This window comes from Trichosurus vulpecula, chromosome 1 (genome assembly GCF_011100635.1).
Source record: "Trichosurus vulpecula isolate mTriVul1 chromosome 1, mTriVul1.pri, whole genome shotgun sequence".
Lineage (NCBI taxonomy): Eukaryota > Metazoa > Chordata > Mammalia > Diprotodontia > Phalangeridae > Trichosurus > Trichosurus vulpecula.
The window spans coordinates 363,594,800-363,621,201 of NC_050573.1; the positions used below are offsets into that span (position 1 = coordinate 363,594,800).

Genomic DNA, 26,402 nt, shown 5'->3' on the forward strand with positions numbered 1-26,402 from the left:
ATATTGAAATATTTGTCCCTTTATTATCTATCGGGGTGGAAAACCTCCAGCCTCGTCTTGAAGCTGCAGGTTCCCCACCCCTGAATCCACAGGTCCCAATTCTTTCTTTTGTGCAGAGTAAGTCTGTTCCTCTTCCTAAATGAAAATTCTTCTAGTCATTGAAGACAAAGATGTTGTCCCATCTTAGATTTCTCCATCTTTAATTCTGTCATAATTACTGTGTAAATAAGATGGTTTCTAGATCTTTCCACATACTGGTCACCTTCCTCTAGAGGTAATCTAGCCTGTAAAGGTGTTTTTTGAAACATGGCATCCAGAATTAACCATATTTACAATAGACAATCCTATTTACAGGATAAGGTCTGACTAACTCTGTTTATTGTGAGATAATTAATTTCCATTACTGGACATTATACTGCTAATGCACCCTGAGGTTTTATTAGTTTTTTTTTAAAAAAACCTACTTTTTACTTTTATATATTTATGTAGGAATTATATCTAGTCTACTTCAGTAAGGATTAAGGGAGAATTATTAGTGTAGAAATGAATAACTAGGTATAAAAAGGGATTAGAGACAAATCGTCTAAAGGGAAACCCCATTCTATAAGTGTATATTGGAGAAGGGGATTTCTGAATTATATGAGAGGGAGCAAACGTTATGAGTTACCTGTGAGAAGATACTTGCTAATAATTGCTACTCAATTTGGTTGTAAGTTTTCTAGAAGCTAAGTAAAAAATAAAAACTCATAGATCATTGTAACAAAAGAAATCATCCAGATTTGTCTGAAACTTTTTTCTGGAATTTAACTCAGAGAAGAGCTCACAAGTCTTTATATAAGAGCTGTACAGCATAACAGGCAACGTCTTCTCCCTCATTTTGGAGAGGCAGAATAGTGTAGTGGAAAGAGTATTGAATGTGGTATCAGAGCACCTGGGTTTAATCCCAGCTCTTGACTCTTACTACCTCTGGGACATGTGGCAAGTCATTTAATTTCTCTGGACCTCATTTTCTTGATCTGTAAAATGAGGAGGTAGGACTGAATGACCTCTAAAGTTGCTTCCAACTCTAAATCTGCAATCGAATTAGAAAAGCATATGAATAGTGTTGGAAGAGGGAGTTCATGTACCAGTCTTCCATGATATCAGAGAGAATAACATTAACCTCTTGTTCAGTGAACTTGTGCAGGGAAAGAAAATATGATTGAAATATTTTTATTTCTGAGGCTTTAGCAGTACAGAAAGTACTTAATATATATTTGATGAATTGGACTTAATCTAGAAGATTCCGCTGGTCACATGTCCATTGGCCTGGTTTTCAAATATGTGTTGTCCTGACTGAGTCTTGGGGAGGTGTTTGAGCTCAAACGGTTCACAACTGGGTTTGCTAACAAGTGCCCATATAGCAGAAAGCCACATGTTTTAGACACCAGACATGAAGAAAATAGTACTGGCACTCAGTCATATGGTTTGGCCTGAAGACAGTCCCTGTTTGTTTAATCAAAGACTGATGATAGGTTGATAAATGCTGCAAATCATCTGAAATTGCTTTTAGCTGTATTCTTGATGAGACAGATTAACTATTCCAACAGTGATAACCAGGAATCACTAAACTGTATGTTTCTGAAAATTACTTGCTCCTCATGAAAGATTTAATTTGAAGAACTCAGTCTTGCAGTTTCTCAAGAAGAAAGCCAGTAAAGAATTTAGAAGGAACACCCAACAGATTAATGGATCTGTAACTGGGGCAAAAAAACATAAGAAAATTATTTCACCCTTTCAAAGACAGAATGGAATATAAACATACATATATATATATATATATATATATATATATATGTTTATACTAAAGAGGCCATATTGTTGTTGTTGTTCAGTCATTTCAGTCCTGCCTGACTCTTCTTGACCCCTTTTGGGGTTTTCTTGGCAAAAATATTAGAATGGCTTTCCATTTCTTTCTCCAGCTCATTTTACAGATGAGGAAACTGAGGCAAACTGGGTTAAGTTACTTGCCCAGGGTCATACAACTAGTAAATGTCTGAGGCCAGATTTGAATTCAGGAAAATGAGTCTTCCTAATTTAAGGCACTGTATCGCCTACCTGAGTTATTATAATAGGCTAGAAAAGATTTGGCCCACACCTCAGGACAGATTCTGAACACTTCTTGTGGCAAGTAATCTTCAGTATCATTTTGGTCCTGTGTGATTAATCAGCTATTTTAAAAGTTTTGGTTTTATTGATATATTTTGCTTTTATGTATCCTTCAATTCTGACTACTGTCTCTCTCCCCCTCCTTGATTCCTACTTAATACTGATAAAGAGAGAGTTGGTATGCCTTTTTTGTATAGTCTTCTATACCCATAGGCTCCTATCTCCTTTCAAAGAGGGAGTTGTCTCCTTTTTGTCAACTCTTATTCAAGGTCAAGCTTAATCATTATAATTACAGGGCTCATTTTTGTTGTATGTACAGTGTTATAGTCATGTATGTATTGTTTTCTGGTTCTGCTTACTTCCCTCTGCATCCATCGTGTAATGCTCACTATGCTTCTCTGAATTCCTCGTAGTCCTTATCTCCTATGTACACAGTAATTCCATTCCATTCATGTACTACAGTTTGTTGAGGCATTCCCCAGTCAATCCCAATCAATGCACATCTATTTTATTTCCAGTTCTTTATTACCACAAAAAAATACTATGAATATTTTGATGTTTATAGAGCTTTGTTTTCCTTTGTCTTTTATCTCCTGGAAGTATATGCCTAGCACTGGTATCTCTGGGTCACAAGGTATGAGCATTTTAGTAATTTTTTTAGTATAATTTGAAATTGTTTAGACTAATTCACAGCTCCACCAATAATGTAATATTATAGCTATCTTCCCGTAGCTCCTGCAACATTGACTAGTTCCATATTTTGTCATTATTGCCAATTTCTAGGACTGCAACAAAATGGCAGAGTTGTTTTGATTTGCTTAATCAGCTATTTTGGAGTAGATGAAATGGCTGGTTATTAGCTTGAGTGGTTCCTCAGATTTACATAATCTGGTGATACCATCCTAGGAGCGTACTTCGGTACTATGGGACATAATCGATTTTGCTAGTATGGTTATTTCATCTACCAGCTCAGCAACTTTTCTCAGAAATCTCCAAAACATTGTAATCCTTGAAACACTATAGAGGTGTCAGTTGTTTTTATTGTTGCTGTGCAGATGTCAGCCCTTCTACATCACAGGAAATGGTCTTCACAAGTTGCTATATTTTAAAATAAAATCACCACCTTCTGCCTTCTGATGACAAACTTCTCCACATCTAGTTGGCCAGTCCTCAGACAGCAAGAAGGCCATTGATCAAATATAACTCAAAGCCTTTCCTGCTTAATGGATCTGCTAAAACTTGTGCACCACAATGTAGTCTTGGGAACCTACCCATAACCATGCTCATCTCCATACAACAATAAGACATCAGGTAACAGAAAATGAACTATATAGCTGGGAAAGGAGGTGGTAAAGGAACATGTAGATGTTCAAGTCACTAGATATAGAAGAACTATATACTAGAATACTGAAAGAATGAGCAGGTGTGACTGCTAAACCATTTATCAATGACCCTGTGAAAGATCAGTGAGAATGAGAGAGGTGTTTGAGAATGCAGAAAAAACAGATCACAGCATTATGGGATTTAGAGGTAGAAGGCATCTTAGAAATCATCTAGTCTAATCCCTTCATTTCGTAGGTGAGGGAACTGGTGCACTCAGAGGGAAAGTGACTTACCTAGCTAGTAAGAAGCAAAGCAGAAACTTACCCAGCCAGTGAGTGGCAAAGCAAAGATTTGAACCCAGATTTCTTTTTCTCAGCCAAAATCCAAGGCATCTTCTAGTCTACCAAAATGCCTCTAAATATTGTATTGATTTTCAAAAAAAGAGAAAATGAGCTAGTCTACTCCAGGATCTCAAGAAAAAGAAAGACAATCTCATACTTCTTAAACCTGAGAGGTTTATTAATATTATACAGATCATCAGAGGCACACAAATATATAAAGTATAAAAGAACCCATTGTCATTGTGAAGCCTCCCAAGTCTCTGTCCATTCAAACCTTGGAGAGGTGAAGCAACACACATAGTACTGACAAAAAACCAAACCTGTTCTGTGCCAGCAGTTTCCAGATGACTCCACCAGTTAGTGCTAGGACCCTGTTTTTACCCAGAAAGGCAGAAAGAACTTTGACCTTATTCAGATATACGTATCTTGGATGAGCAGACCTCAAATGCCAATAATGGGGGAGCTAAGTAAGGAGTTATCAAGGTTTATATTTATTATGGATTAATCAGTCTTTCTGATGTTTCTGTCTCTTTCCCTTCTCCTTCTGGGGAAAGGAGTCTCAGCAGGCTAGACTACATCAAAGAAGAGGGCAGCATGTTAAGTGTAGGCTAGTAGGTTTGACCTTTGTTCTTGGAAAAATATAGAGCATATTATTTGAGAGGTGACTCGCGATCATTTAGAAAAGAAAGCAACAGGGAGGAGCCAAGATGTTGGCTGGAAAGCAGGGACTTGCTTAAGCTCTCCCCCAAATCCCTCCAAACACCTGTAAAAAATGGCTCTGAACAAATTCTAGAGCTGTGGAACCCACGAAATAGCAGAGGGAAACAGGTCTCCAGCCCAGGACAGCCTGGATGGTCACTGGGAAGGGTCTATTGCACAGTGCTGATAGCAGAGCGCAGCCCAGTGTGGGCCACGCCAGGACAGACCAGACCCGGAGTCAGCCAGCAGAAGAGGCCATAGGGCCATGAAACAGTGAGCCGTGGCAGTTACCAGACTTCTCAACCCACAAACGCCAAAAGAGCAGGTTAGTGGGAAACTGCGGGATCAAGTTGGGACGGGTCCAGCCACCAACCCTTGGGGTGGCAGAGGTGGTGCAGTGGTAGCAGTGGCAGCAGCAGGAAGCTCCTGAGGCTGTTTCCAGTGCTCCAGCATCAGCTACTTCCCAGAGTCCCTGGCTCACATGATGGGAGGAATCTAGCAGCAGATCAGAGTGGGAGTGCAAGGAGCGCTTTGTGGGCACAAAGGAAGGTTCTCTTGCTGTGCCCTGCTTGGATCTGGACTATGGTCCTGGTTGGCAGTTCTTGGGGGGAGGAGGAGCACTGCTGTGACAGAACTTGTGGTGACAGTGGAGTAGAAGTAGCTCTGAAAACAGCAGTGCTTGGACCCTAAAGCTTCGGACAAAGTACTCTCTGCTCTACAAGCAGTCATGCCCCGACAAAAAGCTCAAGGGTCAAGTAGTTGGCTGGGAACATGAACAATCGGTGAAAACAAACTCAGACTCAAACTCCAGATTCCTTTTTTGGTGACATAGATGATCAAAATATATGGCCAGAAAAAGTCACCAAAGTCAAAGAGCCTACATCAAAAGCCTCCAAGAAAAATATGAATTGGTCTCAGGCCATGGAAGAGCTCAAAAAGGATTTGGAAAAGCAAGTAAGAGAAATAGAGGAAAAATTGGGAAGAGAAATGAGAGAGATGCATGAAAAACAAGTCAATGACTTGCTAGAGGAGACCCAAAAAATTACTGAAGAAAATAACACCTTAAAGAATAGACTAACACAAATGGCGAAAGAGCTCCAAAAAGCCAATGAGGAGGAGATTGCCTTGAAAGGCAGAATTATCCAAATGGAAAAGAAGGTCCAAAAGACCACTGAAGAAAATACCACCTTAAAAATCAGATTGGAGCAAGTGGAAGCTAGTGACTTCATGAGAAATCAAGAGATTATAAAACAGAACCAAAGGAATGAAAAAATGGAAGACAATGTGAAATATCTCATTGGAAAAACCACTGACCTGGAGAATAGATCTAGGAGAGATAATTTAAAAATTATTGGACTACCTGAAAGCCATGATCAAAAAAGAGCCTAGATATCATCTTTCAAGAAATTATCAAGGAGAACTGCCCTGATATTCTAGAGCCACAGGGCAAAATAGAAATTGAAAGAATCCACTGATCACCTCTTAAAAAAGATCCCAAAAAGAAAACTCCTAGGAATATTGTCACCAAATTCCAGAGTTTACAGGTCAAGGAGAAAATACTGCAAGCAGCCAGAAAGAAACAATTTGAATATTGTGGAAACACAATCAGAATAATACAAGATCTAGCAGCTTCTACATTAAGGGATTGAAGGACTTAGATTATGATATTCCAGAGGTCAAAGGAGCTAGGATTAAAACCAAGAATCACCTACCCAGCAAAACTGAGTATCATGCTCCAAGGCAAAATATGGATTTTCAATAAAATAGAGGACTTTCAAGCTTTCTCAGTGAAAAGACCAGAGCTGAATAGAAAATTTGACTTTCAAATATAAGAATCAAGAGAAGCATGAAAAAGTAAACAAGAAAGAGAAATCATAAGGGACCTACTAAAGTTGAACTGTTTTGTTTACATTCCTACATGGAAATATGATGTGTGTAATGCATGAGACCTTTCTCAGTATTAGGGTAGTTGAAGGGAATATATATATATATATATATATATATATATATATATATATATATATATATATAAAGAGGAAACAGGGTGAGTTGATTTCTAAAAAAAATAAATTTAAGAGAGGAATATACTGAGAGAGGGAGAAAGGGAGAGATAGAATGGGGTAAATTTTCTCACATAAAAGTGGCAAGAAAAAGCAGTTCGTTGGAAGGGAAGAGGGGGCAGGTGAGGGGGAAAGAGTGAAGCTTGCTCTCATCAGATTTGACCTGAGGAGGGAATACCATACACACTCAATTGGGTATCTTACCCCACAGGAAAAAAGGAGGAAGAAGATAAAAAAGGGGGATGACAGAAGGGAGGGTAGATGGGGAGAGGTGATAATCAAAAGCAAACACTTTTGAAAAGGGATAGGGCCACGAGAGAAAATTGAATAAAGGGGGACAGGATAGGATGGAAGGAAATATAGTTAGGCTTTCACAGCGTGAGCATTGTGGAAGTGTTTTACGTAATGATACATGTGTGATCTATGTTGAATTGCTTGCCTTCCTAGGGAGGGTGGGTGGGAAGGGAAGAAGGGAGAGAATTTGGAACTCAAAGTTTTAAAAGCAGATGCTTAAAAAAAAAGTTGTTTTTTGCATACAGCTGGGAAAAAAAGATATATAGGGAATGGGGCATGGAAATCTATCCTGCCCTATAAGAAAGTAAGGGGAAAGGGGATGGGAGGGAGTGGGGTGAAAGAAGGGATGGCTGACTGGGGAACGAGGCAATCAGAATATATGCCATCTTGGAATGGGGGGGAGGGTAGAAATGGGGAGAAAATTTGTAACTCACAATCTTTTGGAAATCAATGTTGAACACTAAAATATTAAATAAAAATGATAAAAAAAAGAAAGGAAAGCAACAGTCAAGGCCTTATCCAGAACAGGTCCTACCAGATTAGCTTCATTTCTTGACATGGAAACTAATATAGTGGAGCAGGAAGACACTACATAAATAGTATACCTACATGTGAGCAAAGCATATCACAAACAGTCTATTAAAGTCTTATAAACGAGAGAGAGATAAGGGCTACATGATGGTACTGCTCTGTAAATTAAAAACTGGTTGAATGATGTGATGCAAAAAACAGTCATTACAATGTCATTGCCAAATCTTTGCTAAGTCTCTAGTGGAGTGCCCCAGTGATCAGTCTTGCACATTGTACTGTTCAACTGTTTTATCAGTGCCTTTTTACATATGTTTTTATCCATATGAGAGCGTAGAAGTCAAGCTTGTCAAAGTCATGCATGATGTGAAGCTGAGAGGGTTAGCTAAGAGGTATTAACTTTTTTGATGAGAGAATCAGGATCCAAACATATTTCAAAAGACTAGAATCATGAGTTAAATTGAATGAGATGAAATTTTATAAATATAAATGTAAAATTATATTTAGGCTCTTAAATATCAATTTAACAATTACAGGATAACAGATGTCCAGACAACAGTTTGTGTACAAATATTTGAAGACGCTTGTACAGCACAAACTCGGTATGAAACAGTAGTGTAGCATATGAGCCAGAAAGCTAATGCTGGGCTAGCTTCCACAAAGTCCTTCATCCTGAAATGGAGATGGCCTTGGACTCTCGAAGACCACCCTCTTTCAGGCCCTCATCTTCCCTCTCCTTGACTATTACACTAGCTTCCTAATTGGTCTTATTACATCAAGTCTCCTTTCACTCCAGTCCATCCTCTGCACAGCTGCCAAAGTGTTTTTCCAGAAGCGTACATCTGACCACGTTACTACTTACTCAGTAAGATCCAGTGGCTCTCTATTACTTCTAGAATTGTGTATCTTTTATTTTTCATTTAAAACTTTTCACAGCCTGGCCCCTTTCTACCTTCACAATCTTTCATACCCATTACTCCCCTCCACACCCTCTGAAGTCCTACCATACTGGTCTCTTTGCTCTCCCTAGTATGCAGGACTCGGTCTCTTGGCCTTGTGCCCCTGCACTGCCTGCCTGGAGTGCCTCATCTCTACCTCCTACCCCACTGGTGTCCTTCAAGATTCAGCTCAAATGCCACCTTTTACAGGAGGCCTTTCTCAGCCCTGCGCAAAAGCCAGTGTCTTCTTCTTTAACATTATGTTCCATCTACTCCGTAGGTATTTTGTGGGTGCCTACTTATTTACCTGCTGTCTCTCCCATTAGAATATAAGTTTCTTGAGGACGGGGACTGTTTTTGGCTTTTTCTTTGTTTCCCCAGCACTTAGCACAATCCTTGGCAAGAGGTGAAAACTTAAAAAATACTTATTGGTTGATTGATTTGGAGCTGGAATGGACATTAGATTTTATATAGTCCAATCCCCACATTTTATAGCTATAGAAATTGTGACCCAGGAAATTTAAGTGACTTGCCCAAGGTCACACAAGTAGTAAATGTCAGAGCCAAAATTTAAACCCAGACCCTCTGACTCTAGATATATTCATTTTTCCACTGCGATATGTTGTTCCAAGTAGACCCAGGAGACAGAACGAGGAGCACTGAATAGAAAGGTAGGGAGACACTTATGCTCAGTGTAAGAACCTTGCTAGTAATTTGAGCTAATCCAGAAGTGGAAAGGGCTGCCTCAGGTAGGAGACTCGCTATCACTAGGGGTCAGCAAGTATGACTGGTTGACCACTTGTTTGTTGGTTGCCGATGGTATTTCTGGTCAGTATGAGTTAAACTGGATCTTTCTGAAGTTCCTTCCAACTCTCAGGTTCTACAGCTCCATTAAATCACTTTTTTCCATTATCCACAAAGATTTATACTTTTATAATCTTTTTTCCCAAAGCCATACTATGTCCAAAATTGTCCCAAATCCGCAGTAAACATTGTCCCTACATCTAAACCTTACTCTCATACCTCATCAGTTAGGTGGCAGACGACCCTCTTGTCCCACATGATCAGAATAGCAGTTTTGGGAGAAAACATTGATGCTGTGAGAACCATAAAGTAGAAAATTATGCATGTATCACAGCGTGTATGCATCCATCATACATAGCTGCTTTTCATTGGAAGAAATAAGAATTAACATTTACCTAGAGAGTTGTTTAAGGTTGGCAAAGAAAGCTGTCCTCACTACCCTGTGGGGTAATAGTTCAAATATTAGTACCGCCTTTTTACAGATTCATTCTCATTGAACAAGCATTTCTCAAGTTTATAGTCTATTGAATGAAAACTACATGTATGTAGATAAATCATTACAAAATATGTACAAAGTAATGTACAGGATGAGGTGGGCAGGGATCAGATGAAGAAATTGAGGTTCTGAGGGGTTAACTGATTTTCCTATGGTGACAGTGCTGGATTCAAACCCAAGTCTGCTAACTCAAGGCCAAAGCTCCATCGCAGATAAAATACTGCTTCTCAGAATAAGCTGAATGTCTTCTATTCTGATCCAAAATTTCCTAGATCCTTCTTTGTGTCAGAGATATTCCATTCTTCCAGGCTCCTCAGAATAGATTTATGTTTTCTATTGATAATTTCAAGTGTTAGGTATGTTATGGCACAACTAGTATGGGAAGCCCTTAGCCATTAATGTCTTAACCATTCCAACTGTGTATCTGGTGAGACTCAAGTTCAGTAACACCAAGTCAAAATAATTTGAAGAAGGAAATGAAAACGTTTCATGCAGCTAAGTTGTCTATCTCTGGAGTTAAAATAAACAACGAAGGCCAGATCATAAAACAGTCAATAACATTTGTTTCTTGGTGAGATATTTACTTGTAGTTCCTGCCAATTTTATCTCATGGCTACCAATTATTATTAACAAGTTGTAGTGGCAAATAAGTTTGACCATATATTTTCTTCTTTGGTTCAACAAAGTTACCCCTGGATTATCTAAAAAACTGGATAATAATGGCTAGCATTTCTATAGCTCTTCCAAGTTTGAAATCACTTTACACATTTTATCTCAGTTGATCCTTCCAACAATCCTTTGAGGCAAGATATTATTATCCCAATTTTTTACTAATGAGGAAACTGAGGCACAGAGAAGTTGTGACTTGGGTAGAGTCCCACAACTAGTTAGTGTCTGAGGGTAGTAGGATTTAAACTTAGGTCTTCCCAACTCAGTCAAGCACTCTGTCCACTGTGCTGCCTTCCTATCTAATAGTATTCTTGAATGTCTGAGTTGTAAGACCCTTGGGTAGGTTCTGGACATTGTGTTACTTATTAGACATTTTTTTCTTGGACATTAGACATTAGTAATTAGACATTACTTATTAAACATTTATTAGACAATATTTCTATATTCAAACTGTACAAGACTGTGAGATGTGAACCTACAAATATAACTTTTTCTTGCTATCCCCTCAAGTATTGACATTAAGCAACATGTCAAATAGGAAGACATCTTTACATAAGATTTTTCCAAAGTGTCTGAAAATGCTCTTTGGAGAGTCCAGATAAGGAGGGTCAGGGTGTCCGAACGCTCCTATTCGTGTGTGGTGTTGTACTAATTGCATCAAGCCCTGTGACCTTATAAATACCTCGTTAGGGAAATCAATAGTAATGAGAAATAATAATAGCTCATATTCACATAAGTCTTTAAACTTTTAAAAGATTCTCACATCCCTGGCATTATCTCATTTTGCTCACAGTAACCCCTGGTAGATGCTATAGATGTCATTGGCCCTCTTTTACAGATCAAGAAACCATGTCTCACAGAGGTTAAATGCCTTGTCTATAGTCATACAACAAGGAAGTGCTGAGGGTAGAATTTGAACCCAAGTCTTTCCTGACTCTAAGCCCAATGTTCTTTTCATTAAATCATACACTAGTTTAATTTAACTAATTGTTAGGGAAGGTGACCCATAAGGAAACAGTCTTCAAGCTTCAATCAAAATAGCACACTGACTTAATTTTAAAATGTGACATTTATGTTTTATTGTATTTTTTATTTATTTCGTTGTAGGCAGCATGTGGCCCATAGTTTGCCTTTAACACCTCTGATCTAAGTGACCTGGAAAGCCCCTTTCATCTCTAAAATGCTGTGCCCTCCACCTGGCAGAGCAATCTGGATAGAGTATATGTTCAGAATAACTCTTCATTTTCTCTCTCCTTTCAGTCTGACCCAGGTGTTCTGTCTGTCCTTCTCAGCTTTATCCCTTCTTTATATGTGCTTCTTCTCCTCCTCCATTTCTATCACACCTCTGTGTGTGTGTGTGTGTGTGTGTGTGTGTGTGGCTTTGTTTAATAAAATACACCTTTCAGTTGGCACATTTCAGACAAGAACTCAATCCTACCAAGCCCTGAGATCCCTTTATTGGTTACCGCTATTTCATGCATTTTTATATAATCAACCAAGTCTGTTGCTGTCATTCCCAATCTAAGTCTGTTATTTGCCTCCTGAGAATTACTGAGCAGCTTCTCCACTCTGCTCTTTCTATCTCATAAATGCTATCTTCCACATTATCCAGATTGGCAGTTTTGTTTGGGTCTTTTGCTCCTTCTCAGTAGAATTTCAGTTGGAAGCTTCCTTGGTCAGGTTGGCCAGTCTCCTGCCAAACACATTATTTGCTGTTTCTCTGAAGAGCACCATGTCCCTTGTAAGGACCCTTTGTTCTAGAGTCCTGGGATATGTCCCAGAAACCAAATCATTTTCTTTGATAAAATCTTTGCAGCCAGCCATTCACTTTCTTATTTATTCCTTTCTCTTCATAAGTAACAAACTTCAACTAGGATAACAGATGACAATATGACTTATGCTCCCAAATCCTTGACTTTCCTTTCCAGAATTGTAAAGTGTCTAGAGATACAATCCAGGTTCCTTCTGACTGTCATTTGTTTTTATATGAATCAGCAGAAGGGAATTGGTCAGCTAGTTTAATGGTTCTTGGTCTGTTCTTTGTCCCATCTTGTCTGCACACCCATGGAAGAAAACATACCTACCAATTTGTTATGTTAGGTTAATATGTATTTACTTCTTTTACTTTTATGTTGCATTAAATATGTATTTACTTCTATTTTATTTTTAGGTTAATATGTCTTTACTTCCATTTACTTCTAAGTAGGGAGTTTTCAAATATCGTGATACATCTCTTCTTTCTGAGACCAGTAAAAAGATTGTTCCCATCTGCTAATGCTGTGGGTCATCAACTTTAGTGATGTTCTGTGTACAACGGGCTGAAGCTTCCTTAAGATTTCTGCAACTATCCTTCCTGAGGAAGTCCTCACACCTTTTGTGGGGCCCAAGTTGTGCAGAGTTGGGGGGAAGGTTTATCTGTTATTCCTTATTTTTGCTTTCACCTATTCCTCCACATCGGCGTGGATTCCTTGGTGTTGGCTGCATCCCTCCTCAGAATGTTTTGTTTGCCTTCTTCCCTGCTGTATTTCTGTTCTCTTCTCTAAGAATGCTACATCCTCTAATTACCCAGGATATAGAGTGGTGCCCCTCAAACTTTTTTCCTTTCTCTTACTAGCAGAATGACAAAATGGCCCTTGCAACACAGAGGGAGTCATAGAGGGGTCTTGAAAGGGACCGCAAGTCAACTAGTCCAATGCCCCCCAAAACATGAAGCTCCGCTACCACATCCCTGACAATTGATCATCCTCCGTCCCCCTGAAACCCTGCCATGATGGGAAATTTTCTACCTATAAAGGCAACTCATTCTATTTTGACAGAACTCTAATTATCAGAAAGTTTGTTCTTATTTTTAGTTGAATTCAGCCTCCTTGTAAATTATTCCAACTGATTTCATTTTCTGCCACAGGCAGATTCAGAACAGGTAACTCCTGGGGGCAACACAGTCATGGGGGACTCCCTCCAATATATTAAAATAGCACATAAAATAACAAACCATAATATATAGAGCACAGTTTTATTTTTAAATAACTCTGGGATTTAAAGCCCTTCACAGACTGGTTCCAACCACATTTCCGGTTTTATCAGACATTACTCTCCTCCACATCTTCCTTAGTCCAACTTGCTTTCTTCTATTCATTACACACAACTCTCCATGTCCTCTCTCCCTACCTTTGCACAGGAAGTCCCCAAATGCCCTTCCTCCTTACCTTAGCCTTTTAGAATCTCTAGTTTCCTTCAAAGCTTAGCTAAAATGTCACTTCTTTCAGGAGGCCCTTGCTGAATCCCACAGCTTCTAATGCTTCCTCCAAAAAAAAATTACCTTGTATTTTTTCCTACATATTTTGTATATATGTGTACACATTTTCTCCTCCAATACAGTATGTTTCTTGATTGCAGGAGCTATTACATTTATGTCTTTGTATCCCCAGCACTTAGCACTATGCTTAGGAACTAGTAATAGGTGCTTAATAAATACTTACTAATTAATTTAATAATTAATCACAGTAGGACACTGGTTTTAATGCCCAGTATAAAATTTGTCATTGTCAAATGAAATTTCAGTTACCTAAGTAACACTAATTTCTCGAACAATTTAATAAAAATCTGAATACCACTGACACGTCAATGTATCAGTATCACATTTCTTTTCATTATGTGACTTGGGGTTTAAAATGTGTTTGCGTTTCTTATTGTTTATGGTCCATGATAAAATTATACTTGAAATCGCCATTTAAAACTCAGTGCTAAAGTGATGAGGAAGCAAAGGAGTGTACAACTAGCAATTTAAAAATAAGAGGGAAAGGAGGCAGCTAAGTTGCTCAGTGAGTAGAGCACTGGCCATGGAGTCAGGAGGACCTGAGTTCAAATCCAGCCTCAGACATTTGACACACTAGCTGTGTGACCTTGGGCAAGTCACTTAATGCCAATTGCCCTGCCTTCCCCCTTCAAAAAAAAAACTAAGAGGGAGAGTATAGCACAGTGGGAGGAGTGTTGAGCTTAAAATCAGAAGACTTGGGCAAGAGTTCTGGTTCTGACAAAAGTTACCTGTGTGGTTTTAGTCAATTCACTTCAACTTCCTTGTCTGTAAAGTGATAAAGTTGGACTAGATGACCTCCAAGGTCCCTTCCAGCTCTGCATTTATGATCCTATGAAGAATGAGGAATTGTAGGGGGCCCTGGAGTACTCACCCCTTCCCTGGGTTTTGATCTGTAGGCTTAAGCATAGTCTCATCCCTCCCCCTTCAGTATCTTAAATGACAACTGTATGATTCCCTGTAGTCTTGTTGGTCACCTCAGGAAAAGAAATAGTGGACACCTTGGAGATCACTGCATCGATTTCTTCAGTGTCTGCCCAGGAATTGAGGGGAGTTTTTAGCCTTGTCTTGTTACTCCCTTGGTAACTGACTGCCGACTCTGCATCTGTTTTCTGTTGCCTGAGTGGAACTGAAATGGCCCTTCCTGTCACTTCTTCTCCATTCACCTGCCCAATGGCAGGCAGGTTGCCAAGAGACAGATGCAGTGACAGAAAGAAAACAAGATCTGAAAATGCTTGTCAGAGGCACCATGCCAGGCAGCAAATCACTGTGTCTTTCAGAACCCCAGAGATGGAAAGGACTTCAGAGTTCACCTAGTCTGGAGGTGTCAGACACACAGTCTTAGAGGCCCCATATGGTCCACAGCATTCTGGAGGGCAACATATACCAGATTAAAATGTAGTTTGTATCTGATTTTAAGGTGTTGATATAGTAATAAATAAATATGTATGTATGTGTAGATGTAGATGTATACACATACACACACATGTAAAAGCGTGCCCAGTTTTCTAAGTCAATATGCAGCCTACAGGGATCCTTATGCTCTACAGTATCCCCAGCATTTATCCAGCCTGTACTTGGAGACCCCTCCAGTGATCCAGAGCTCACAATCTCCTCCCAAAACATCTCATTCCATTTTTGAATAGCTTAAGTGTTAGGAAGTGTCATATATTGAAATAAAATCTGCTCATCAGTCAATATATCAATACTTATTAAGTGCTTACTATGTGCCATTTGGGCAGCTAAGTGGCTCAGTGGATAGAGCATCAGGCCTGGAGTCAGGAAGACCTGAGTTCAGATCCGGCCTCAGATACTTACCAGCTGTGTGACCATGGGCAAGTCACTTTATCCTATTTGCCTCAGTTTCCTTATCCACAAAATGAGCTGGAGAAGGAAATGGCAAACCACCCAACTAGCTTTGCCAAGAAAACCCTAAAGGGGTCATGGAGAGTCAGCCATAACTGAAAAGGACCTAACAACAAAATGTGCTAGGCATTGTGCTAAGCCTGTGTGTGATTTCTACCCAGCGTCCTTAAGTTCTGCCTTCTAGGAAAAAACAGAACAAGCCTAATCTCTTCCATAGAATGTAAGGAGAGAGTTGTTCAGTTTTTCCTTCTCTCGCTCATTTTACAGATGAGGAAACTGAGGCAAACAGGGCTAGGTGACTTGCCCAGGGTCACACAGCTAGTAAGTGACTGAGACCAGATTTGAACTCATGAAAATGAGTCTTCCTGACTCCAGGCCTGGTACTCTGTGCACTCGGGTGCCACCTAGCTGCCCAAACATTGAATACATAGTGCTTATTATTGGTGTTGTACTTCCGTGGATTTCCTTTATAAATCGTGCATTTCTGTTGTCATCCTAATTAGTTCTAGTCTTACTGGCCAATGTGGTTGCTAGAAGACATGAGTTTGCTTATCTTAATATGGCTGAATCCTTTACTTTCACTGAAAAATAACTGAACATTGCTATAAATTGATGTGGTCAAGGTTGAAATGGTAAATCTAGTCAGTCAAATCACCAAATCCCAGATCCTACTTTCTTGTTATTTTCCCACTCTGCAGAAATGACCCAGGCTTAGCTGGAGACACAGAAGATGACTGGCTGGATTTCACTGTTAGGGCTCAGGCTTGCTGGAGGAGACTGTACTACCAACAATTCCCACCATATGCCAGTATGTTAAAAGTGAAGTGGATGCCATATGCCAGGCTGTTGGAAACGCACTTCAGTTTTGATGTGGCTATTAAGACGGAAATGTGTGTGAAAACATGTGCTTTCTGTCAACCAAATGTCTGACACAGCCATTTTTCTACACTCTGGCATGGTCCCACTTACAAAATTAACAGGCTTTGCTAAGTACTCCTTTCAGATTACCAAAGGGATCACCATAGAAAAGTGTTTTACAAAGAGAATTAAACTGAAAGGCACACTTCTGCTTTCTCTTCACCTGTGTTTCAGTCTTTCCTCCTAATAACTCATTTCTGTCTTTTGGAGGCAAAAATTGCATAGCACCAACACAACTAAGAAGCATATTGCAAACCATTTGGGTTCCTGTTTGGGTCTCTCCTGTCCCTCTTGGCATGTCTTTGAAACAAAAGAGAGGATCAAGCAAGATGCCTCTTACTCCAAGGACTATAACACACTCCTTACTCAAAGAACTGTCAGTGGTTATCATGGTCATAAATACACTGTATTTATGTACCACTTTAAAGTCTACAAAGCTCTTGTCTCCCGAGAACTCTGCGGGGAAGGCAGTGCACGTGTAATTATGCTCATTTTACAGGTGAAGAAGCTGAGAGGTTAAGTGACTTTCCAGTGGTCCTGAATACCACTACTGAGTAACAGCTGGGACTTGAACCCAGGTCTTCAGAGTCTCAAGATGAGTTTTCTAATAACGACGATGCAGTAGGATACCTTTGACTACCTATCTCCATGCTGAACGCCATACTCTGTGCATGGCACCTGCATTACTCAACTAAAGCTTCCAAAATAAAATTCACGCACCGAACGTCTTAACAAACCACCACCTCTTTAAGCCTTCCAAAACCAGCAAAGTAAGGGATAGAGGAATGGGGGAGCAATACCTCGCCCCATTATTTGTTTATGCCTTAGTAGAGCCTTGAGAAATTCTCCAGTGGGAAAACAGGTCACATTTAGAAGCTGTTCAAGGACTGGTGCACAGGCTAGTGTTTACCCCCTAGGTACATACATTTCACCTTCCTAGCAAGGGACAGTCTGTAGAGCTTATGAGGATCTGCTAAGTGAGCCTTGAAAAAAATAATTTCTCTTGAGTCATTCAGAAACTGAAAGCAAAACTCCATTTGTCATTAGTGGTGGAGAGGTTGTGACAGGGCTTACTGGGCAGGAACTCAATCAAAAAGCATTTTTAAAGTGTCAGGTACTGGGCATCCGAAAGGGAAACAGATTCTGACTTGCATTCTGTTGGGGAGACATGTACACCCCCTCCTCCAACACAGAACCTGCTGGTGACGTCCATGTACCCTTATGAGAGTCTCACCCCTATTGTCTGCATGTCCCTGTGACTTTGTCAGCTAAAAAAGAAACATATCCTTCATATACTAACCCTGCATGTGGAAGGTTTTGGGAGAGTTTTTTCCTGTCCCTTCTAATCAGTGACCTTATCTCCTTCTGGCTTTGTACCTTGCGTACATATGTCTGGCATGGTCAGGGATTGAATCAGATTTTTTCCCCCAATTCTTTGGACTTGATTAGAAGGCCCAGAAAGTTGAACCCATGATAGGTTGCATCCAGGGCAGACAGGCATGATGTTTTTATGTAGCCCAGGAAATCAGGCCAGATGTGGAGGTCCCCCTTTTTACTAAAAGGTAAGAATTTGGCCTCCATTTTTGGTAGTCTTACAAATGGTTTTGAGAACCCCAGAGCCAAACTTCTAAATATGTTTGGAAAATATAGAGAGGTTCCCAGTGTGGGAACAGTCAAAGCAAAGGATGATGAACTTGTTCAGGTAGCTCTCAGTTTCATCCAGCAGCATCTTACTTGTGAGGCTGTACATTCTCTGTGGATGTTTTTCTTTCCTTAGGAGAAAACAGAATGGAAAGAGGGGGGACAACCCCACTCCCATAAGTTTTCGACTCTCGCTTGACGCCTCCAAGAAATGACTGTTAAGTGAATTTTTCTCCATTGTTGTCTCCACCAGTGAGTGCAAGTGACCCTGACCCCGAAGCAGAGGCTGAGACAGAAAGAGTGGAAGCAGAAGGACACAAAGCTGAGGCCGGAGTGGAGCAGAGGGCGGATGTGCCGCATCAGGAAGCGTTATGTCGGCAAGGGGGACCAAGAAGTGAGGGGACCCAAGGACCAGAAGAAAGTGCAATACTCAGCGAGAAGGAAAGGCAGAATGAAGAAGTGAATGAAAAAGACAACTGCTCAGCCTCCAGCATTTCCTCCACAAGCAGCACTTTAGAGAGAGAAGAGAAAGAGAACAAGTTAACCAGTGATAATGAAGCTGGTAAAGTCCTTTATTTAATCATGCAAACAAATTCTAAGGAAAATAGAGGGTGGGAGAGAGAACTGAACCCCTGGACTGGCCATAGACTAATACACACCATCCCCTTGAGGAATCATAAATTTAAAGCTGACAGAGATCATAGAAGTCATCAGGTTCAACCCCTGATGTCTTCATCAACTGAGGCACAGAGAGTTTAAATGCCTTGTATAGGGTCACATAGCTAATAAATATCTGAGGCAGGGTTTGAACCTAGGTCTTTCTGACTCCGAGGCCAATGTCCTATCCACTACACCATGCTGAGGCTATGGTACTGCATAGAGGTAAGAGGCCCAGGTGAGCTGTAGCTCTTTATCCTTCTGTAGTGTATGGTAGTAGACTTTATCCTAGATATGGATTCAGAAATTCTTTTGAACTTGTTGATAATTAAAGGATCGGGTGGTTTCTCTTGAGAAATAAGCATTATGTGTCATTGATTTAGTTGTTGATTTTGCTATAATTTTAAAAATTCTTTTATTTTTTTTTCAAAAGCAGTGTTGCATTATGGATATGCCTTTCATATCAAAAAGGCAGGTCACTTAACTACTCAGTACTGCAGATATGTCTATAAAAAAGGGCTTCTTCACTGGGAATTCCCTACACCAAAGAACTCACAGATTTGAATATGGAAAAATGAAGAGAGGAAGAGGAAGGAAGGAAGGTAGGTAGGTAGCAAGGATATGAGAGAAAGGAAGAGAAAAAGAAAGGGAGAGAGGAAGAAAGAAAAAAGAAGAAGAGGGAGAGAGGTAAGGAAAGAAGAAAGGAAGGAGGGAGGAAGGCATACTTTACCAGGCTGGTTTGTTATATTGCAATAATCTTTAAAATATATTATAAGAGAAGGTATTTTCTTACCACCTTCCCTCTCTTTGTAAGACAACAAGAATTTTTTTCTTTCCAGGGTACATTAAGTTAAGAGTTGTGTAATCAGTTGTTTGTTACCAACAAATTCAGTGTTTTATAGTTTAATTTTTGTGTTTGTGTCCCTAGTACCTTGCATAGTTGTTGGCACATAGTTAAGTACTTCGCAAATGCTGATTGATTGACAGAGAGCATTAAAACATCATAACACAATGCTGGCATGGGTTTGGTTACCTTGTGTTGTGAAATTGAATATTTTTCTTAAAATCCTTAATTTGTCTTTTTCCTAGGGTAACAAACAATTGAGAGGCAGTGTTACATAGTGGTCAGAGTTCTGGTTTGGATTGAGGAAGTTCTGGGTTCTAGTCCTGCCTCTGACACAATCTGGCTTTGTAACCCATGATAAGTCATTTGTCCTCTCAGTACTCAAGGAAATGCCCTCAGACTGTTAGGTACAGAGCAGATGCCAATCTGCATGGGTAAGAAGGAATTTCCTCATTGCTAGTTCCTATAACCAGTAAAGTCACCGCTCCCTGCAAAAGAAGATTGGTTATCTAGAGGAAGAGACAAGCTGGTATCCTTACAAGGTCAAGAGAAAGCAAGAAAGGCCCATGGCACTTTGGGTGCACCACCTCAATGCATTTATGGGAGTACGTGGACAAGTCACACAGGCTGGGCAGCTGTGGTCTGAATTAGCAGAAGCAGTCCCCACATTGATGAGGCCCCGCAGTCCACTGCAGTATTTGAGTCACAAAGCTGAACCATTGTGGTCAGTGTTCCAATGGAAAAGGCAATGGTTGGTCATAATTCAATATGGCGCTCTAGTGTCATAAAGTACTTTACATATGGAATCCCATTTGATCCCCTTAACAATCTTGGGAAGGAAATAGCATCAACATTATCGCTCCCATTTTACAGATGAGAAAACTGAGGTTAAGTGACTTGTCCAAGGACCTGTATATTACCAGTAGAAAAAGCAGAATCCAAACCCACAACTTCTAATGCCACACCACCACCCCACCCCACCCTGCTCCTCGTGTTATATTGAATGATGAATTCCCTAAGATTTGATTTAGGCTATTTCCCTAACTCGGACTACACTATTTTAATTTTGGAATTACTACCTTTGGGGATCATATATAATATAACTCTTTCCACTGCTGGGGGAGGAATTTTTGCACCAAGTGAAAAATAGAACAGTGGAAGTACAGGTTTGATCTTTTAAGATATTGAAGTTTTATCACAAGATTTACGAGAATATGTCACATTTAGATTTCTAAGTATAAGGTTATAAACAATTTGCAAATCCTGTAAAAACTGCCTGTAGTGGTAAGCATGTTGTCACTTATTAACTCATAAACAGCTCTTTGCTCTCCCTTTAGTATTTAAAGGATGTTAAATTCCTGAAGTATATGATGATCGTCTTTTAAAAAGTTGCATATTATTACTCTTTTAAAATAAACCCATGTGGAGTCACACTGATCAGCTGATTAAATTGTATATTTTAGGCTAATTTGCCCTCAGAGAGGGCTGAGGAGAATGCTTGAGCTCCAAGAAACAGTCTCATGGAGCTCAGAAAAATGGCCAGCAGGTATTGATGTGTTCCCCAAAACTTGGGAACAATGTCTTCTAATGGCCTAAGGAAGGGCTTCAATTTGCCCTGATGAGGGAGTGCCCCTGCTGATGAAGTCACAGACCTTTGAAATATTAAAAAAAAAAGATCCCCAACCAGAAGACATAAATTCATTAAAGCTGGATTCTCTGGGGCCTGGTGGCCTCAAAAAGCCTTTTGTGAGGATTGCTCAGCTGACTCTTATGGCAGCAGCTCTTTAGTACCAGAATTGCCTTGTTTTTATATAAATGACAAAGGCTACATAGATGATGTCAACCATCAGGCCGACTAATTAAGATGTCCATTTTCACCTATTATTTGCCTGGGCAAAAGGCAGTGTTAGGATTTATTGCGCATAGTCTTGGCAGCTATGACAGAGTGAGAGAGGAGAAATGTGTGATACGTTTGCATCTCAGGGATGTTCATTGCATTTTACTCCAGTCTTATATTTATGGAGTTGCAGGAGTCTGCAGTAGAATTAGTGCAAGGATGATGAGACCATGCTAACGCTAAGCTGAATTCCAAGTCGAGTTAGCTGGAGTTTCTCCGCTACTTGCTCTGATGCTATGTACAGGGTTGCAGGCACATACACCCTGGCTCCAAGCTTTCTTCGTGTTGCCCGCATCATGTTTTGTTTATTATGCTATAACAGTTAGTCATCATTACCCCGTTTAGCAGTCCTGAAATACATCAACTAGTTGGATCAGTAAAGTAAGCCAGTGAACTCATGCAGGTCAGATTATCCAACATCCTTCCAAATATGGATAACTTTCCCCAAAGCAGAGTCTCAGTTATCAGTCACAAGCCAATGCCTTCTTAGCAAGAACAGGAGATAGACAAATGCTACTAATTACTCACAAGCTGTAGCGCTGTCTCTACTTTTATGGTATAATCGAATGCCTCCTGCTTTACTGCAGTCCGTTATTACTGGGCTTTGAGAAGTCCTGCTGCTTATCCAAACAAACTGGGGTGAATTGGAATAATCGGCTCTGGCAGTCCTGCCATTCAGTGCCTACAAACACACTTCCATCTGATTCTAAACCCATAAGAGGAACTCAAAGAAAAACCAGTTGCCCTTAGCTGGTCTGTGTTTCCAATAACTATATGTTTATTTAAAGGGGAAAAAATTTAAGGCTTGAAAGAAATTCATATTTGTTTTTCTTACTTTGTGATTTCTTCTTTTGCTCTTACATTCATATTGGTTCTTCTTTGGGGTTTTGTGTAATATAAATTTCATGGCAGTGGTGGAAAAGTAAGCAGAGAAATCAAGAGTTTAAAATATTGTGCTATTAGGTCTTCTTACCCGTGTGAGAAAATCCAAACATCGCCAACATAATAGAAGAACAGGAGAGCTGCTCAGAGCCATGAAAAGATTCATTTTGATTTAATTCCTATGCCATTTCAAATAGGCTGCTCATCTCTTAATAATATTTGTTTCTTAAGTTTATTTAATTTGTGAAACTGAACAGGGATTCTCAGAACATGGAAATGCAAAATTATACTTTAGAAAATGTATCAACACTGAAGACCTCCATTCTTCTTGGGTGGGTTAGAGTATGACTTATTGAATTAAATGCTTCATAAGTTTTAATCAAAGAACAATAAGATAAGGTCCTTGGGCTGGATCCTTGCATGCTGGTGTCAAAGTGAAAATATCTAGAGCAGGGGTGGGGAACATGCAGTCTTGAGGCTACCTGTGACCTTCTAGGTCCTTGGGTGCAGCCTTTTGACTGAATCCAAGTGTTAGAGAAGATATCCTTTTATTTAAGGGGATTTGTTCTGTGACGTGAAAGGGCCACACTTGAGGACCTAGAGGGCCACATGTGACCTCGAGGCCACAGGTTCCCCACCCCTTGTCTAGAGCCATCCATGATTTCCCTACTCTACTAAGGGAGAAGTGATATCCCACAGATACTGTCCAGGGAGCCCTTGATTTACTGGGGATATTCAAGGACCCTATCCCTAGAGAGTCAACAGCAGAGACTATGATCTTAAGAAATCTCTTAACTCTGAGGCTAACTCTATAGAGAACAGAAGAAAAAAAATAGAATGTGTGTTATCATTAAAGAAAGGTCATGGGAGACTCAAAGCAGGGATCCACCAGCCATGGCCATTCAAGGAAAACAATGAGGAACTGCCTTCTTTAGAGACAGAGGTCCTCAAAACTGATTCATCTTCATGAATGTGTGGCTGGCAGAGGGATCAGGTTGTAGGATGTTGGGGACAGAGAGGAGATTTCTACCACCTGTGCAGTAGAGAAGCAGTTACCTAGAAGCAGCTAGACAGAAGCATCACACCTCCAAGAGAGGACCATCTGGATATATATGCAGGTGTTGATGTGCCAAATGTGTAACCTGCCAAAATGTCATCAGCCTCATTCATGTCTATTACTGTCTGCTCTTGTTGATTTGGATCCCCTCTTTTTTTAAAAAATTTTTCATTAATGATGCTTTTTCTACTTTTTCATTAATCATGCTTGTATAATTTCAGGTCTATGGTCACAGACCATTCAGGATGCTGGTGTAAATGAGCAGTGTAGCAACATCCTCAACAACAAGCGGTTTATGCTGGACATGTTGTATGCCCATAATAAAAAACCCAAGGATGAAGAGGAGAAAGAGCCGGAGAAGGTGGAGGAGAAGAAGAGGACAGAAGAAGATGAGGAGTCCATCACCTGTGTAGCCAGTAGGATCTCTGTTCTCCAGTCCAGCACACAGGCTAAAGATGAGAATGTCAAGAAGATGGATATTGAAAATTTGGATAACCAGGGCAGCGTAAAAGCCTTTGCTGAGAAATTCAACAGCGGTGAGCTCACGAAAGGCACAGCCTCATCAGAGGCGGGAATTGGTGAACAGGTCTCTGAAAAGACACAAGCACAACCAAAGAAGGAGTCGGACTACATTTGGGATCAGCTCATGGCAAATCCTAGGGAACTGAAAATCAAAGAGATGGACTTTACAGACTTGGGAGATGAGGATGATATAGATGTTTTGGACATGGATTGGGGTCCTAGGGACTCGCTCATTCCTCCTCCTCCACCTCCACCTTCCTTTTTGTGTTTGCCTCCACCTCCCCCTCCCCCTCTTTTTGATTGCTCATCTCCAACTCCAGCCCCTGCTAATTTATTGGCTCCTCCCCCAATGTTTGGCACTCCTCAGGGTTTAGGGTGGCCCCAGGTTCCTAGGGGTCAGCCAGCATTCACAAAGAAGAAGAAAACCATCCGTCTCTTTTGGAATGAGGTGCGGCCATTTGAGTGGCAGTGTAAAAACAAACGCTGCAGAGAATTCCTGTGGTCGAAACTGGAACCCATTAAAGTGGATACTTCCAAACTGGAGCACCTCTTTGAGTCTAAATCCAAGGAACTGTCTGTCACAAAGGTACCACTAACATCTAGCTTGTTCCTTTAACTTGTGGCATTTCTTTTCATCATTTGATAAGACCATCCAGCTCTGTAGCTCACAAGATACATTTATGCTGCCTTACTCACTCAATAGGGGCCATATATCTATTACAATTTGAGTTATTAATTTGTCATTCCCATCCTAGACACAAATTTAATGATTCTCATTCCTTAGCTCCATTTCAGGTGGTATGGGCCTGGATAATGCGGGCAGTAGCCAAGAATATTAACCAAAATGGCCATCTAAGAACTCAGGTAGTGAGAGCTTGGGAGAAGGAAGATACATTTAAAAACATTAGCCAGGTATCATTCACAGTAGCCAGTTAGAGAATAAAAACTACTGACTTACTAGAAATAATGTTGTTTAGTTGTTTCAGTTATGTCTGTCTCTTCATGGCCCTAGTTGGGGTTTTCTTGACAAAGATACTGAAGTGGTTTGCCATTTCTTTCTCCGGTTGATTTTCCAGATGAGAAACTGAGGCAAAGTTCAATGACTTGCCCAGAGTCACCCATCTAGTAAATATCTAAGGCCAGATTTGAACTTGTGGAGATGAGGCTTTCTGACTCCAGGCCCAGCCCTCTACTCACTCTGCCACCTAGCTGCCCAGAAATGTCAATGAATATAGTGATCCAGCAATCCTAATTTAACATTAGACAGTTTGGATGTTGACTATGTGATGCAACTCCATGCCTACAAAAGAAGATATTTCATCTTTCTAGTGACATTTCTTTAAGTAATTCCTTGAATAGGTGTACAGAATGCCAAAAATACGGACCTTTCCAAATAACCTAATCTCTGTGTTTTGGATGGAGTAGACAGTATATGCATTGGGCTGACTGACGTTTTTGGTTTACACCTGACTGTTTTAGCCCTTGGCTGATGTATTGCATATATGAATTACACTTCGTATTCCCAGTTACTAAAAATAAGATAGCTCACTATAAGGTACCTATTGAGCATGACAAGTAAAAGTTAACATAGGGTACTGAGAAAAAAAAATTCTCCACTAATAGACTTAATAACATATTTCTAATGATTCACTGCATTAAAAAAAGATCCTAACTTAGACACTCAGGTATATTTCTCATCTTTAAAAGCAAGCTGAGAACTTTTAGCCAGTGTATATTGTAGTCTTGAAAATACTTCTTTAATTATCACATCCGTAAAATTCTATTCAAACTGCAAAATGTCCTTTGTCACCACTCACATTTGTTTCTCCCTCTTAATGAAACAAGGTTTGTGGAAGCACTGCCAAGTACACAGCCATCTACAAATGTCAAATTTTGTCTTCATTAACCCATTCTTCCTCCTTCTCTTGCTATATACATCACCACTTTTAATGACTATATTCACTAGATGAGCCCTTAAGCAAAAACGTTCCATATTTCCCCATGGACACAGATCCCCTAAGGGTCAACACAAAGGAAATAGAAAAGCTCAAACATACAAAATTATATTTTGTATGTACTGTTTATCTCCACTAATCCCATGCGTTTGGGGGGGGGGAGGAGAAAGGGGCAGCATGGACGGGGTTGATCATTTGGTTAATGTATATTATGCTGAATAAGTGGCCCTAAGCAGCTACATAAGGGGAGTAGAGCACTAAATTCCTATATAAGGGTCTCTAAACTTCTCATAGCATTCAGGTGAATGCTTATGACTCATCGGACAGAGTGCTGACAATCCATGAGCAGTGGGGAATGAGTTAGAGGGCCAGGCTTGCTTTCCAGGCACATGGCCAGGAGCTGCCAACAATCCCCACTCCCGTCTTCATTCCTCATCGGGATTTCCTGTGGTGAGCTGAAAGAACTTGTCACGTTACGGCCTGTATCACTTAAGGACTAAAATGCTAGTAAGACACAGAGCTACTATAGAAAGTACAGGTCTGCAGTCAA

The 26,402-nt window shown here is 40.1% G+C and overlaps 1 protein-coding gene across 6 annotated transcripts in view; it reads left to right on the forward strand.

Moving 5' to 3' along the window:
* The window catches only part of FHOD3 (formin homology 2 domain containing 3), a 726,388-nt gene that overhangs the window by 631,088 nt on the left and 68,898 nt on the right, over positions 1–26,402 (forward strand). For 5 of the 6 annotated variants that reach the window (XM_036756241.1, XM_036756249.1, XM_036756284.1 and 2 more), the window contains 2 exons: positions 18,292–18,600; positions 23,597–24,483. In XM_036756241.1, the coding sequence (XP_036612136.1) occupies positions 18,292–18,600; positions 23,597–24,483 (1,196 nt within the window). The remainder of the gene's footprint in view (positions 1–18,291; positions 18,601–23,596; positions 24,484–26,402) is intronic. The other variant, XM_036756258.1, reaches the window with a different exon arrangement.